The sequence below is a fragment of the Hippocampus zosterae genome, chromosome 16 (genome assembly GCF_025434085.1).
Source record: "Hippocampus zosterae strain Florida chromosome 16, ASM2543408v3, whole genome shotgun sequence".
NCBI lineage: Eukaryota > Metazoa > Chordata > Actinopteri > Syngnathiformes > Syngnathidae > Hippocampus > Hippocampus zosterae.
The window spans coordinates 13433428-13449635 of NC_067466.1; the positions used below are offsets into that span (position 1 = coordinate 13433428).

The window sequence follows — 16208 nt, forward strand, 5'->3', positions numbered from 1 at the left end:
CAGAGCTTGCTGATGATCTGATCATTTGAATTAGGTGTGTTGCAACTTGGAGACTTGGAAAACATGCAGGACAGCGGCCGTACAGGACCTGAGTTTGACACCCCTGTTCTAGAGCTTTCACTGGTGAGCTTGTTTTCGAACAGGCGTGCTGTCCATTGGGGAATACCTGTTGACTGTTGTGTCATACAAATGTTTTTTTTTTTTCATTGTATACAGATGAATAGTTTCGGGGGAAAATTATCAGCGAAAACTATTACACGTCATCATCCATTTTATGTATACTTTGTCCAAATTATTTCGAAAAAAAATAAGTGGAAATTGTCCTTAAATTACAGTATAGCTGCACTCACCTAAAGCACTGTGATATTAACTGCATGAAGCAAGACCTCACTCATAAGGTCTGAGCAAGGAAACTCATAAAAACATTACAACAAAATTACTACAAAATAAACACTGTGACTTGATGGTACTTCTTGATAGCACCAGGAAATTGAAATGACCAGAACACTGAAGTTAGAACGTCAGAAAAAACATTTTTAATTTGAAGTGTCAAAGCTTGCAGTGGTCCCATCAAAAATAAAAACTTTACACACCATCTCAGCAAAAGAGCACTGACTACGATCACATGACCTCAACATCAAACAAATCCTGTTAGATGTAGTCTTTTGACAACGGCATAATATCATCGGAAGAGCAACATCAGCCAACAAGGCTACTACTTGCGCATAAAGTGAGAAATCACATCCATTGGCAGGGGGAAAATGATGGTGGAGTTCTTCTCTGCGGCGATGGTGTTGAGGGTCTGCAGGTAACGGAGCTGCAGGGCTGACGGAGACTCGGCGATGACCAGCGACGCTTCCTTCAGGGCGCGGGATGCGTTCATCTCACCTTCCGCGGCTATCACCTATAAGAGCGGATTAGCATGAGGGCCTTAGTGGTAGCAGCGGTCGTGGATAGATTCTAAAAACTGCTGGGTTAAAAGTAACCCAAGTGCTAGGTCCTAAAGGGACGGAACCAATGCTGGGTTATTTATACCCAGAAAATTGGGTTGAGGGTTTGGCGCAGCGTGTTGGCTCAAGACTTTGACCCAACAAGGGGTTAAAGCTACCCATAGTGATGAGTAAAGAATAACTTTGTTTTATTACTTTGGCCCTGGCCTCTCGTGCAGCCTCCGCCTCGGCAGCCATGGCTCTCTGCAGCTGAACGGGTAACTTCACATCTTTAATCTCAACACGTTCCACTTTGATACCCCAGTCGTCTGTCGCTTCATCCAGGTTTGACTAAAAATAAAAAGTGAGAAAAAAGTCAGTCCGGAGTTAGGAGAACGTGGTTGGTGACTCTGAACCAGCATTTGTGAATACTGTATGTTTATCCAAACCTGCATGCTGTGAGCTATCCCCTCGCGGTCAGATAGGACCTCAGCCAGGTTCTTGGTGCCCAAGACGTTTCTGAGGGTGGTCTGGGCGAGCAAACGGGTGGCGAAGTCAGCGTTGGACACATTCGCGACAGAAGCGATGGGATCACTGACTCGGAAGTACACCACGCCATCCACGCTGACTGTCACTGAGTCCTTAGTTAGAATCTGGGGGAGCAAAAAAAATTTTTTAAAAGGCCCTTTGAGTCAGAATGAATCGTTTCACGATGTGAATTTAAAAAAAATTTTGATCTACTTGAGACCTTCACAAGAGCATGTCTGAGCCTGCTTCATAAATACAATGAATGAAGTTTCGACTAAAAGCAAGTATGATGATAAAAATATTCTTAAGATGATACAGTGTAGTCATAAATAAAGATGATTAAAAAAAAAAGATATCGGTATAAATATCTCTAGACGTGATGTTTACCAAAGCTCACTCACTCATTTAGGCCGTAAAGACAAATGCTAAGGGCATTATACTGCAATTACCAGCTGACAGATTCAAATGTAAAACAATGCCCAAATATTGTATTCTAAGACAGCATTAGTGAAAAAAATGACAGTATTTTAAAGTCATCAAATATGTAATGATCGTCAGCGCATTTCATGACGATAGCCATAGATACAAGAACATTTTCAGGGTTTGTGCCATCATTACCTCTTGTGGTGGGATGTCGAAAGAAATAGTTCGCAGGTCAACTTTAACAAATGAATCAGTACAGGGCAAAATGAAGAAAATTCCTGTGAATTCACAGTGAAAAAATATATTTCTTCAGTAAGCTCAAATGTTAGAATCTTCACAAAAACACACTTATTGCCCATACCTGGTCCTTTCGCCTTCCTGTCTGTGATGCGGCCTAGTCTGAAGATAACCGCACGCTCATACTCCTGAACTATCTGCAGAAAGAATCAGACATGAGCTTGTACCGCAATCAAACAGCCAAAGGAAATGAAAGTTCCAGACCACCAAACCACTTGTTGTCCCCCCACCTCCACACACACATACCTTCAAACAGAACCAAATGGTGATGGGGAAGAGGCATATTGTGAAGAAGCCAACCAATATGACTATAAACCACCCACAGCATCCCAAAGAGCCGGTCTTCTCAGCTGCAACGACAGACAACAACTTGATCATGTAAATTTCCAACACTGGCGTGCCGCATGCAACCCCCCCCCCCCCCAACCCTGCAGAACAACAACAGGGCAAGGTTATATAATACTTCATTAGTTTGTGTGATCTCATATTTCCAGTGTAATGCATTGTGATTCGGCTCCTCCTTCATTCATACATGACCTCGACATAAAGACACTGCAAACAGTGAAATGTTGACTCAAGCTTTATCTCTGCTTTGCGAGAAAAAAAAGTAAGACAGGGAAGGGTCTGTTTATCATGATGTGTTCAAAGTTTCCATCCTAAATCAGTTTGTGGTGTTACTGCAGTACCACCCTGAGCCAGTAGGAATAACCTTTGTCACAGACATACAGTATTTATATATATTTTTTTAAAACATACCGTTACAAGGAATGTTAGTTGTTTTTTCTCAGCATGGCAAGCGCATCACTAACATGACCTTTTGCTTCCATGTTCTTTTTGCTTTTTTTTTAAAAATCGTGTCGACAACCAGCACTGTTCTCTTTTTGAATTGCAGACCGCATAATTTGCAGTTTCCCCTTTATTGCACTCACTGACATTTTACAGTTGCATTAAAGGAATGACTTGTTTGCAAATCATACCGCCTCATTGCGACAATGAGGTCACATGATTGCTCATAATCACGGGGAAAATTGGGTCACTTTCATATCCTATCTTACATATTATTGTTTAGTTTGTATGAATTTTATATACAGTCTATGTGCCATAACATTTTATTATTATTACAAATGTGTTTTTTTTTCATGGCACTCATCATCTACATTTATAACGAAATAAAATAAAATCTGATCACGGAGAAAAGTAACGTTGAATCCAACGTGCCTAATCTAACATGTCACATTTTATAGTAAAAATTAAAGTACGAATTTAAACCACGACATCCAATTTAATGAAGGAAGTACTTGAATTTGCTGTACATCAGTTGTTTAACAGTGTTCCTTTTTTTTCCTAACACCACACCTGTGGAATGACAATGCTGTGATAAAGCTCGAGATGCACAAACAACCATGGTCACATGCTTTGGGACACTTTTTCTCAGTGTGTCTCCATGACGATCAAGCTATACAATGCATTCCCTCGACCGCGTCGCACTCTCCTACCGGCACACGTAAGCATCTAAATGCAATACACGCACACACAAAAATAAAAACTTGCTCCCATGTGCATTATTGTAATTTAAACAATTTATGCGAAGAAGGAATACTTGCTCATCGACAACAACAAATCATCCAAAAATGTTTAACATTAAAAACAAAAAACAAAGATCCAAATAGACACAAAAAGAATGTTTTGCTTACATATTAAGACTTCTTTACTCAGTCCCGGCCTCTTCTGACTTTCCATTCGATCCTCCATTTCCATACACTGGGGGGAAAAAAGTCAAGTGAGAGACTCACTTGAGTAAGAGTGGGAGGAAATGTTACTGCGAAGGAGGAAGTCATCCGGGGCCTTTTAAAGCTGCAGAATGATGTTGTACAGTTGACGGAAGGTGTGGCTCTGTGTCATCAACCGAGGACAATCAGCAGGTAGTCAAGGCAAAGCCCCGCTTTCAGACTGCATGAACAATAGCAAGTAATGTGACATGGCAGTTTTATGAATTCACATTTGGGAAACTAAATCATTTTTTGTGTACACCTCTCAGATCAAATGGAAGAACCTGTGTCTGCGGAGTGTTTCCATTTATTTCGTTGACCTCATTTCATCAGCTTGGCACAGTCCTAACACGGCATAAAACACAGAGGAGGTACAGTATCCGGTGGTTTACTGCCTAAAGCAATTTAACAACTTCAAATCCATCGTTTAAAAAAAAAACAAAAAAAGACAGTGTAACAAACAGAGAGCAACTCTAAGTAACAGTAGGCATTAAAATGTAAATTCCAGGACACAAAGGTTACAATTTGCATCAAAAACTGCTTGTGTAACAGTGTTTCGCTCACTGAACTAAGAATTGGAACAACTTCACCGCTGAAACAATGACTACAGAATTTAATACGGCGTGTCTCTGTATTTGATTTCATCACAGTTGTCAACAACTCCCACATCATATGGTCATTTCATCACGCTTACATGGCATCATGTACCCGCGGACATTTCATTTTCACTTAATTCATCTTCGTAAAAATGGCGACAAGACAACAATAACATTAAAACTACTCACCATCGATTAAAATAACAAAACAAAACAACAACAAAAAACAAGCTCATATTTACATTTGCTCACTATGACTATCGTTTCATTTCACAGTCTTCTGTTTTCACTTTGGAGACGAAAACAATTTGTTGAAGGTCCAGACAGGGCATGGATAGCCGTGGTCAGCATGTAGTCACAGTAGACGAACGCAGCCGAAGTGAACGCAGGTATCACTGCCAACCCAACTGAGGGTGCAGGCCTGGCTGAAGGGGGAAAGGGTTTCCTGGGCCTGCGGGGTAGTTGCTGAATGCATTGGGCTGAGGAGCTAAACCCTCCAAAGCCGATGTCGGATGAGCCTGCAAAAGAGAAACTTTGATCGAACAAACAGCCGCATGTCTCAAACCACCAGAGTACAACTATTTTCTCTATATACTGTATATAAGTATGGGCATTCTGGTTAAAATTCAGGATCAACCTAAAACGCAAAGGTGATTTTCTGGGCCCTTCCCGTGAGTCATCTCTGTCGCAACCCGCTGATTACACTCGAAACTCAGTGACCACTTCTTTCCTGTTTGAAGCCTGGCGGATGCACTGTTGATCATTTGTTTCGGTATTATTTTGGTTTCAGGTTGTCAAAATGTCAAAGGCATGCTGAAGAGGACTGTGACAATATTAACAGTAATTGTAAATGCGTGAGGAAATTAATTGTTTATTCGTGGCCACTACACACAGGGTGGATACTTCGCTGGTCACCTCCTTGTTAGAGTGTGCGTGTTTACCTGCAGCAGGGCAGGCTGCATAGCTGGATTATGGAGACCACTGAGAGTGGCAGGGGAGGCCGCCGGAGAGAAGCCTGGGACACCAGGGAAGGACAGCAGGCCCGGGAAGGTGCCGTTTGCTGAAGCCTGGAGGCCACTGCTCAACCTGGAATACATAATCCAAAGCTCTCATTATTGTTAATAACAGACATTTGCTGTATCGTATCACCAAATCATATGATTGTACAAACACTTGAGAGCAAAACATATATATATTTTTTCTTTCATCATTAACATGAGAGTGATCTTAATTTTCAAAAGGTATCACTCAGGAGAACATTGCTAAATAATTTCCGTGACATCAAAGAATTCGTGTAACAAAGTGAACTAAGAAGCAATTTTGCACAATGACTTCACCAACAAGTGGACGGCTTTCCAAAATTGTTTTCTATGTCACAATAATCTGGCATTTCAACAGTGGTGTGTAGAACAGATGCGTGTCACATGTCAATTGTAGGGCGAGGCTTAATGGAAATACACTGTAAAATTCGCAGCTCGTGATAATCATGGTTTCCAGCTACGTGAAACAAAGTCCATCCACCCCGCCCAGGGCAGAGTGCAATCTGTAGAAGATATTGCTCTACTTGAGATACGGTGGTTATAAGTCGTCTCCAACCCCTTGCTCAAATACAAGGTTGTGTAACATGTAAGTATACTGAAAAAATGTGCGTGCCATGGTTTAATCTGTGCTAGAACGGCCACAAATTGATGCAGAGGTTAATTATGTACCTGCTGCCATCTGGTGGAATGATATTGAACTGTTCGGCCTGTCATTATACATCATCTCTGGTTGGGAATAACTTACCTAAGAAAAAAAGTTACATACCCCGGCTGAAAGTTGGAGCTGAAGGCAGATGCAAAACCAGGTAGAACCGGCGATGATGCCGAGGCGCCGGCTGCTGCTGCCACCGCCGCTGCCGCAGCCTGCACTGGTGCGACAGACGCAACAGAGGATGGAGCGGCTCCAGGTAATCCCATGAAAGAAGGCAACACGGGGCTCCCTGCACTGTGTCCTCCTGAAACTCCCAAGCCTGTGAAAGCAGCGGGGCTGGTACCAGGCGGCAGGCCTGGGAATATAGAAGCAGCAGACGTGAGGCCTAGCCCGAAAGGGGAGGCTGCGCTAGGTGCGGCGTTGGGAGCCAGGCCGTGGTAGATGGAGTTTGGGGAGGCATTCGAGATGCTGCTCGATGAGGGGATAGCCGTAGGAGGGAGGGCGGAGGAAAGAGCAGGAAAAGGGGACAGGCCGGGGTAGTGCGGCGGTCCCGGGCTGGCAGACAAAGCCTGGAGGCCGCTGTTGGCGGCGGGACTGGCGAGTGAAACTTGAGGAGAGCCTGGCGGGTGCGAGAGCCCCAAAGAACGGGCCAGCGCAGCCTGGGTTGATCCCGGTACAACCAAAGGGCTAAGAGATGGCGTGCTAGAGCGAGACGTCCCCTTGAAAGCGGAGGGCACCGGGCTGTTACTGCCGCTCCCCCCGCTGTGTCTGTTCATGGCTGCGCGTTGTTGCTCGTGCTGAAGGAGTCCAGGCGGTCCCATGGCGGGCTGAGCCTGGCCAGAATGGGCAGGGGAGGGTTTGGGGCTTGGGCCTGGGGTGGAACTACTGGGAATCACTTGAGCGGAGGACCCAGGTGGGTTAGATGGCGTTTCAGATGGGGTGTAGCTACGGATCACCGATCCAGGGTGGTTACCTGCTTGTGCGTGCATGCTATGGAAAGGGTGCTCTGTAGATTGCGCAAGAGCCCTCTGCTGAGATGAGCCCATGGAGTTCATCTGCGACAGGGCGTCGGAGCCGTTACGGGAGGTGGCAGGGGTGCCTGGTCGAGAATGAGAATGGAAAGGGGAGGGGGAAAAACCCCCACTGCCAGGGACAGGCGTTCCACAGGGGGTACTGGAAGGGGTGTGGGCTTTAATGACAGAAGAGGGTGTTGGTGTAGCGTGGCCGGTGGGGGTCTGCGGACCCACTTTAATGACGGATGGTGACGGAGCGGGAGACGGAGAGTTGTGAGAGGGGACCATGCCGGGAAAAACGGGTGTGATGGGAGTTGTGGGAGGTGGCTGAGACGGGGAAGCTTGCGGTCGGACAGGGGTGGACGGTGTGGAGCCATGAGGAATCAGCAGCGGCCCGCTGTTGACTCCTGGTGTCGTGTTCTGGGGATTGCCTGGTTTGGTGTAGCCTAATGGTGAAAAGACGTCAGGGTGAGTGTCGTTCTGTTATCACATGACATGGCTGCACTTTTGAAAAATCACAGATACAGTGGTACCTGTACTTATGGTGGCTTTGCTCTGGGTTACTCGCCAAACTTTCACCAGAGCAAATGAGCATGCTAAATCAAGGTACCACTGGAATGTTAGAACCCAATGCTTAAATAATGAAAAATAGAAAGAACAAGGGCGAAAAGAGAGATTCCCCACGTGCAACTTCAAAGATGGGAATATGATCTTACCTTTGGGGGGGGGGGGGGATTCTTATCATCATAGTGGGTTTGGCAAATGAATTATTAACATGGCTCATATCTTCCTCTTTTTTTTGAAAATGACAAATGTAATGAAATAAGAGCGACTTTATGCCTCCCCAAAGGCCCTGAAAGATGGTTTTCAAGTAAAGGAGGGGAGAAGAAGAAAAAAAAAAAGCAACGCGAGTTATAAAGTCCCCTCATGAGCTGCAAGCATGAATTCAGAAAGAAGACCAGTCACGGCATTAGTCTGACGCTATTTGCGCCATGCGCAGCCAAATGATAAATTGATCATCTGCATTGATTGACCAAAAAACACAGCACATTGACGCAGTTAGCGTATTTCCTCTGATACCTTGACTCTGATACTAGCATTTGTCTTGTCTCTGCAGAGTAGACGTGGCATCTGTAAAGCTGAAGCTTAACGCGAGTTTATGTGCGAATGTGTACATGGCGGATATTTCAGTATACTCGAGTACAATTTACGGCTACTGTAGCCACTTCTGAAAATGTGCCCTTCTTTATCCTTTTACTCACCAAAGAGCATCACACAAGGCATCTATGTATGTGATTGTTAATGACGCATTGCATTTTGAAATTGGAAGAATCTGTTAGATGTCAGCAACACTGGGAGTGATTTCCATCTTCAGAGTCACTCCTGGTATTTGCCATGGTTGTCACCTAAGCGCTTACTGATATTAGCTCTAAATCAAATGAAGAACTTTATAGCCTTAAAATGTACTTGGGTTGTCATTTTCTGGTCATTCAGTTTCCCTTTAAAAAACAAAAAAAAGCATATTGCGCACCTGATAGCACATTAAAGCTGCAGAAGTGCAGGTAAGCAGCATGCCAGCTTTAAATAGGCGTCTACTTGCTCACACACAGACAGGCTTTGCTGTTGAACCATACCTGCTACTTTGTGGGCAGAGTTGTAGGGGGGAGGGGGCACATTGGCCGTTATGACCCCTCCCATTGAAACAAGGCCCGCGTTGTTGTACGCACCTGTGTAGCAGTTGCAAATACAGCAGTGTCATCGCCCACCCACAGAGTCACACAAAGCACGCCATACCACTTACACAAAAACAATACTGCAATCAAACCGTTATGTCCGCCAATCAACAGTTTTGAACCTTTTTTGTCACAAGTCTACAGCGGGGGTTACAGCGGGGGGGTGTGGCCTCTTACTTGGTGCGATGGTAGCATGGGGTTTGCACGGGGGTATGGGGTAGGGCACGGGCCGATGCGGGTTGTAGCTTGAAGGGAACTGCAACACAAGTCACGTTAAAAAGAAAAAAAAAAGTCATTGACTCATCAAGCAATAGAGGACTAGTTTTTAAGTGCTCCAGTGAATCTTGAGCCACAATTTGTTTTGTCTCTTCATCGGCAGCGCCTAATTTTGATGAGAATATGACACCATTCCATTATAAAAGACCTTACTGGTTTGGAGGGTCCGATGATCCGGGCGGCAATCCCTTTCCCTTCCATACTGTTAGAGGTGTCGTCTTTCTTCTCGCCTTCTTTCTTTAAGGGAGGGAATCCCTGTGATCAGAAGTAGCACACGTTCGGTGATCTGGTTCAACCCATCATCAAATATCAATTGCATGAACTCATAATTATCTACATGAACAATCTTACTAAATTATTTATGATGGATGCCACTGACAAATCACGAGTCTGTTTGTTTGCTGAAATTTGTTCTAAAAAGTGCAATGCGCATAATGTAAAACCATTCAAGTCTATTGAGTGCTCTGGTTTATAAAGAAGCAAAAATGATGCAGACATTTACGAGAGAAAAAAGCACAAAGATACTGTATACGCGCTTCACTGCTATGAAGCATCACGAGGTTGTGCGGTTGAATAGAGCAGATTGTGATTCTGACCTCAGTGCTTCAATGTTTCCAAATTCGATTTATTTAAATTAAAAAAAAAAAATTCAAAATGAACTCAGTGAGCATAGGCTGCATCTTTGTTTAAGTTGGGGGCGGGGGAAGTTGTATACTCTCTGAACTTTATGGGACTTACTGGGAATGTGCCTGTAACCAGACTGGGTCTGCCTTTTGGATATGGATTTCCTGGTATCATACCGCAGGATGAGATCATGGCTACAGGAGCCTTGCAACCCACCTTACATACCTGGTAGAAAAATATGGTCAGGGAATTGTATGTTAGTAGAGATTATGGGTAACATTTAAAAATCAAAAGCTCTAAAAGCTCAAAACTATATTATGAATAGAATGCAACAACCAATCACTTAGCCTATCACAAGATAAAACAATATGTCAATGTAAGTTTTTTTTGTTTGTTTGTTTGTTTGTTTGTTTTTTTGCATATACAAATACCTGTTCCAGAATCCTGCGAACACGCTTCTTCTCTGACAAGTGTATGCGAAACAAATCGTCAACAGGACGGTAATTTTGCGCATCTGAAATATTCCTGCAAAGTAACAGAGACTATTTGTCATGCTTGAATGAACTGAAGAGGATGATCTTCCCATTCGCCGATTGTTATATTAGCTGATGCACTCACAAAGCAATCAGCTCCAAGACAATAAGTCTGTCCTTTGAAAAGGTGAAGCAATTCAGAATGTTGGCAACTTTGGTGGTGGGGATTGCAACCATTTTCTACAAGGAAAAGTATCGTCTTTTAAACATGGCAGGGGACAGAAAGACAAGATTACATGCGTTTGATTTTTATCATCTTTATAATAACTTAATTTTACTTGAAATCTCTTTAGGTGTTTTCTGTATTTACACATTGACTAACAATGTTCTATAAAAAATATTACTTACATGCTGCAAAGCTTTTACTGCTTTAATTTGAGGTTCTGCCCAGGAGAAGTATTTCAGTATGTCCATGACCTATAGATAGTCAAAAAGACATCTTACAACACGACACTGCTTAGTCTTGCAGTTGGTGAACTTGATATATTAATCACAATACAAATGCTATGTATCAATGTTTCTGATTACCTGTTCGCTGGAAAAGTATCCATGAACCTGCTCAATGGCTTTAATCCGCTGATCAGTCAGGACACACTGAATTATACACAAATGGAGAGCATTCAGAAAGCTGTTAAGTTTGTTTGACTGTTAATCACAATTGTACTTCACTAAGCATATTTTACCTTCTTAATTTCATCTATGACGATGTCAAATGATTTCTTATCCATTATGGTAGAATTAAAAGATTGCCTTTAAATGTGACACATTCACTGTGTCAATCCACTATTCGCAGTGTAGCTGATATTGTTTGAAAGTGCTCTATAAATACAGTTGACTTGAGTATCGTGGTTCACGATCATTTAAAATGAACTTAAAGTACGTACGGCCAAACTATGATGGCCTGGATATAATACAAGAAGAAAGCATATTCCAACGCATTTAAGAATACAGTGCTACTATATTGATGGCACGTCTCATTGATCTCAAGCGACACAACTTTCCTCTCGTTGAAACAATGACTTCCCTCCCAAAAAGAGAAGCAACAATGCTGACTGAAGGACACAACCTGCCTGTATCACATTCCTAACAACAAGCTAGTCAACTTTAGCTTCCCCGTTTACGACTATAGTTGAACTAGAAGGCGTTATGAATTTGGAAAAAATAGTTTGACCGTCCGTTTCATTTATTTTCTTTCAAAACCGATACCAGAAATTATTAAAACAGTGTCAGAAAAATGACAAAATTAACAAATATTCGACGAGGACGATAGCTCATAAGCGAGCTTCCAATGACAGCTGGTGCTCGTCAAGTCAACACGGTCAAGGACCTCTGCAGGCAGCTCGACAGAACGCCATGTAGACTGTGAATAACAATATGAAGATTAGACTAAAAAAGAATTGTAACTACATGAATATAGATGCTTTAAAGCCAAAATTATCATAATAATACAAAATCTCTTTTGTGTTGACCTATATAACTGTTTAATTTATTAATTTTAAAAAGGCAGTGCGGGGGCCCTCCTTGACGGTTTGCAAACCGGAAGTAAACATAAGATCTCGGTGATTTGTTTTTTTTTAATACAATTATTTGATCCCAGTATCACAAGAAATGGATCGCTTTTCGTGGTCAAACGGTCTTTTAGAAATAAATGAGACTTTAGTAATACAACAGACAGGCGTCAGATTGTATGATGGTGAAGACAAGGTATATCTTTTTTCTTTCCTATCCGTAGACAAGCGTCAAATGTGGTGTATTGTCATGAAGTTTCTTCCTTGTACTGATATAGGCCAAACTTGATGTTGGAATTGCGTTGCTGAGCACCCATCGCTTGATTTGGAGGGACAGTAAAAATCATGTAAGGCGCAGAAAATGTGTCCTTGAATAAATTGTGTGTACGCTAAATAATGTAAACGTAACTTGACCTGCATACATTTTGATGTTGACTCACGTTGACCCGCGAATGTTATTTTTCACAGGACTGCTGTATTTCCATGCCATTGTCACAAATAATATTTTTTGAGGAGCAGGCTGCAGGAATAGGGAAGAGGTGAGTAACGTGTAATTACGTTTGTTTTGAAGTGGAAGTGGAATTGCTGTTAAATAACATTGCGTGTAAACTCATATTTTGTTCACAGCTGTTAGCTGTATGTTCTGTTCTCATCTGTTGCAGTGCAAAAATTGTTATACACCTGCATCCGGCACCTGCCAACAAGGAGCAAGGTCCTTACCAAAACAGCAAATTTTCCTTCATCAAACTCTCTTTCAAAGAACATGGACAGATTGAGGTAAAGTCAATCCCACACCAGGCTGTCGCTTTAAAGTGGCTCTGGATACTGACCTAGACTAGCATTTACACTTGATGAGTGGGCAAGCACTTTGGAGGTCCAACAATTGGTGTACTAGCACTAAAAAAGGTTTTCCATAATACGTTCCCTTTATGGTGCTTTTTTAAAATATATATCTTCAGTTTTTCAGGCGGCTCAATGAGGAGATGATTCATAAGAGATGGGAGAGTACACCTGCTTCCCAACCCATCCCAACAGGGGTGGGCTCACAGGTTTGCACACTCTCATTTCTGCTTTGGAGTTTTAGGTGGAGGAGTGAAACGGCAATTTAGAATGTGATGAATACATCCCACAGGAGGGCAGTGTTGCCTCCATTTCAGATGCAGAATGGTTTCAACAAGTGTTGGAACCAGCAATGTGTCACACCTGTACCTACTTGGTTAAAATAAAAATTGCACGTGGTCATCACTGATCACAAAGTCTTTACTTTACACCCTACGCTCATGCAAGCAGTATTTAACAGGCTGGGACTATTGCCACAAAAAATATCTACACATGTTTACCTAGCCGCTGATTACAATTTGTTCCTTCCCTGTGCTCGTTTCCTTTACTCTGAAATTTTTTTTGTCCCCCCTATTTCCTTTCCAATTGTGGTCTTGCAGGCAGGAAGGACACGTGCAGTCGGGATTGTTGGCATTGAGCGTAAGATAGAGGAGAGGAGGAAAGAAACGGACAAAAACATCTCTGAGGTATTTTAAAATAAGTTGGCAGGCAATGTTAAACTGTAATGCTGTGGCCCAAAGTAAAAACAAAAAAAACATCCAATTAATTGAAACGTTCTTGGAATATAAACATTTCATTGAATTGTGGCAATTTTGTGATTGCTATGCATTAATTGTATTTACTTTTTAGGCCTTTGAGGATCTCAGTAAGCTTATGGTGAAGGTAAAGAAAACTTTATGTGCTGTTGTCACTTCTTATTTTGATGACATAAACAATTTGTTTTATTTTCTGACTGCTTACTGTTTGTTTCATGCACCGCAACTCTGTATTGCTGCTCATTTAGTGAACATGACCAATTACGTGTCCTCTCTATCAAACAGGCCAAAGAGATGGTTGAGCTGTCCAAATCTATAGCCAACAAGATCAAAGACAAGCAAGGGGACATAACAGAGGATGAGGTGATCACTGGAGCTAATCAAGTCGGATACTTGCACATAGGACACACCCATGATAACATGTTGTCAATTTCTTCTTTCAAGACCATCCGCTTTAAGTCCTACCTGCTAAGTATGGGTATCGCTAACCCCGTCACCAGGGAAACGCATGGCTCAGGCACACATTACCACATGCAGCTGGCTAAACAACTGGGAGATATGCTCCAGGCCCCACTCGAGGTAAGCATTGGATACCACTTAGGCCGTAATCTTCAATCCCAAACTCAAGTTTATCACACAACCCTTTCCTCCATTTGCGACCGTTGTCAGGAACGCGGAGGCATGATGGCGCTGTCCGAGGTGTACTGTCTGGTCAACCGGGCTCGAGGCATGGAGGTAATCCCTAGCGTCTAACACAACTAAAGCCAAATGGATTTTGCTTCGAGCTCAAAGAATCAAAGAGAGATTGTTTTATCTTCTTTTTTGGCAGCTTTTATCCCCTGAAGATTTGTTAAATGCGTGCAAGATGTTTGAATCCTTGAAGCTCCCACTGAGGTGAGTTTTTTTTTTTTTATTTCCCACCATACTTCCCACGTAAACTCGAAAATATAATACATAACCGGCACCACTGTCCTCTGTTTGAATTGGAATGAAAGAAGCTTGCTGTTGTGTCATGTGCATTTGTTAATATTAAAGCCAAGAAGGTCCTGACTGGATGTCATTTCGAGACAAAGACGGTGGGAGGAGGAGAGAGGGGATTTTGTATTCATATTAAAAATGACAAAAGTCAAAGTGTTTGATATACAAGTCCAGAAATGAGACCACGGGTCCACTTTTGGTATTTTTTTAGCCGGGAGTTCAACAAACTTAAACTTCTGCTCGCTACCGGTTGACCTTCGCAGAAGAACCAGCCAGGCTTTTCCTGTCAGGCTTCCTGTTTTTTTGACAGTGTGGACCACTTCCTGGGATTTTAAACCAAACTGGACCTATCAGTCTCACATACTAGTCATTCACTTAAATGGCAAAAGTTGAAAGCAAAAGAAAAAAAAGGAGTGACAAAAGATTCCAAAGTCCTTGAAATGTGACACTTCAATTTTGCCTTGTGTGCAGGCTGCGTGTATTTGATAGTGGCGTGATGGTGGTCCAGCTGCAGTCTCACAGCGAAGAGGAAATGATCGCCTCAGCGCTGGACAATGTGAGCTCCTGTCCCAAACGCTGCTTTTGAACGTCACGTTTTGTTATTTTCTTCCACAGATACACCCCACTTTCTTGTCTTTCTTTTTAGGTGACGGACAAAGGGTCCTTAACAGCTGAAGAGTTTGCTAAACTGTTGGGTCTCTCTGTACTTCTGTCTAAGGAGCGGTAAGTGTTTAATGGGCAACTGAGTGGAACCTGCCTCACAACAGTATACAGTATTTTGTCAGTTGTTATCAGAAGCTGAATGGTAACAACCTGACCCTGTAAAAATGTTCAACTCAACTTCTCTTGTTTTCTCAGAGGATGTTGGATGATGTTTTTGTGGTTCACTCTTCACCTTCCATATTTGCAGATTGCTCCTGGCTGAGAAGATGGGCCACCTTTGTCGAGATGACTCCGTTGAGGGTTTGAGGTTCTACCCAAACCTCTTTTGAGGTTTTACATCCATCCTGAATTAACTTCATATCATGTTCAGAACTATTTTTGCCTGCGCACCCGTTCTTGTCAAACCAAAGTGTGCACATTTGAGGTTGCTACAGAATGGTGATACTTACTCTCACTGTGTCAGAAAGGAATGATTATGAATGTGTATGAAATCCTGTTGTAAATAAATGCCACCTGGGCTATTTTTATGATTGGCGTGTTTGTATCGCTTTGGGTCACCTATGTTGCAAGTGAAGCTAACTTTTCTTCTGAAATTGTTCTCCAGAGGAAAATCAAAGCATGCTGGCCACACTGATTAGATTAGCCTGCCACGTGGTTCAAGTGGCTCATTTGGGAGCGGAAATGAGGAAGGACAAGTTAACCTAATGCGGTCTAAATTCACAATGTAGCTATTGGGCGAAGTTATCGATTGATCCCCTAAAATGGAACATCTGAGCTAGCAAAAGATGAAAAGTTAGATGAATTAATGTATTAACAGTTTGGCTTACTGTCAAGAGGTACTTGCTTCCGTTTATTTTATTTATTTTAATGAACACTTTGACCCTCTGCACTACTGTATTCAAATGTTGTTCATGACCGCGTTCCTGTATTTTACAGTATTTTTAAAGGCTATCCCAGCATGGAGTAAAACGTTTGAGAAATCCCTCAGCAAAATGAAACGATTCATAATTACAGCATATTGAGTACCTGATGTCGTTTTTTAAAATGTTTT

The 16208-nt window shown here is 42.5% G+C and overlaps 3 protein-coding genes across 4 annotated transcripts; 1 reads left to right on the top strand and 2 right to left on the bottom strand.

Annotated features, from left to right (window-relative positions):
• Positions 1 to 165: 165 nt before the first annotated feature.
• Positions 166 to 4090, bottom strand: stoml3b (stomatin (EPB72)-like 3b). The gene is made up of 7 exons (XM_052046882.1): positions 3872 to 4090; positions 2424 to 2527; positions 2242 to 2314; positions 2076 to 2158; positions 1379 to 1582; positions 1146 to 1280; positions 166 to 904 (listed from the first exon to the last, which is right to left on the bottom strand). Exons 1-7 carry the CDS (start codon positions 3933 to 3935, stop codon positions 716 to 718), a joined length of 852 nt encoding a protein of 283 aa, XP_051902842.1. The 5' UTR covers positions 3936 to 4090; the 3' UTR covers positions 166 to 715.
• A 147-nt stretch (positions 4091 to 4237) lies between these two features.
• On the bottom strand, positions 4238 to 11728 carry proser1 (proline and serine rich 1). Of its 2 annotated transcripts, XM_052046830.1 has the most exons (12): positions 11097 to 11728; positions 10942 to 11007; positions 10762 to 10830; positions 10499 to 10593; positions 10312 to 10405; positions 9995 to 10105; positions 9410 to 9511; positions 9158 to 9236; positions 8882 to 8974; positions 6349 to 7693; positions 5484 to 5628; positions 4238 to 5060 (listed from the first exon to the last, which is right to left on the bottom strand). In XM_052046830.1, the coding sequence occupies exons 1-12, from the start codon at positions 11139 to 11141 to the stop codon at positions 4935 to 4937; spliced, it is 2370 nt and encodes a 789-aa protein (XP_051902790.1). In that variant the 5' UTR covers positions 11142 to 11728; the 3' UTR covers positions 4238 to 4934. The 2 variants fall into 2 exon arrangements, with proteins under 2 accessions (XP_051902790.1, XP_051902791.1); XM_052046831.1 differs by lacking the exon at positions 8882 to 8974.
• Positions 11729 to 11932: 204 nt separating this feature from the next.
• On the top strand, positions 11933 to 15684 carry vps36 (vacuolar protein sorting 36 homolog). The gene is made up of 14 exons (XM_052046880.1): positions 11933 to 12117; positions 12200 to 12268; positions 12390 to 12460; positions 12584 to 12698; positions 12881 to 12970; positions 13361 to 13447; positions 13611 to 13643; positions 13802 to 13879; positions 13961 to 14095; positions 14186 to 14251; positions 14346 to 14410; positions 14966 to 15050; positions 15141 to 15217; positions 15405 to 15684. The coding sequence occupies exons 1-14, from the start codon at positions 12022 to 12024 to the stop codon at positions 15484 to 15486; spliced, it is 1149 nt and encodes a 382-aa protein (XP_051902840.1). The 5' UTR covers positions 11933 to 12021; the 3' UTR covers positions 15487 to 15684.
• Positions 15685 to 16208: the final 524 nt, after the last annotated feature.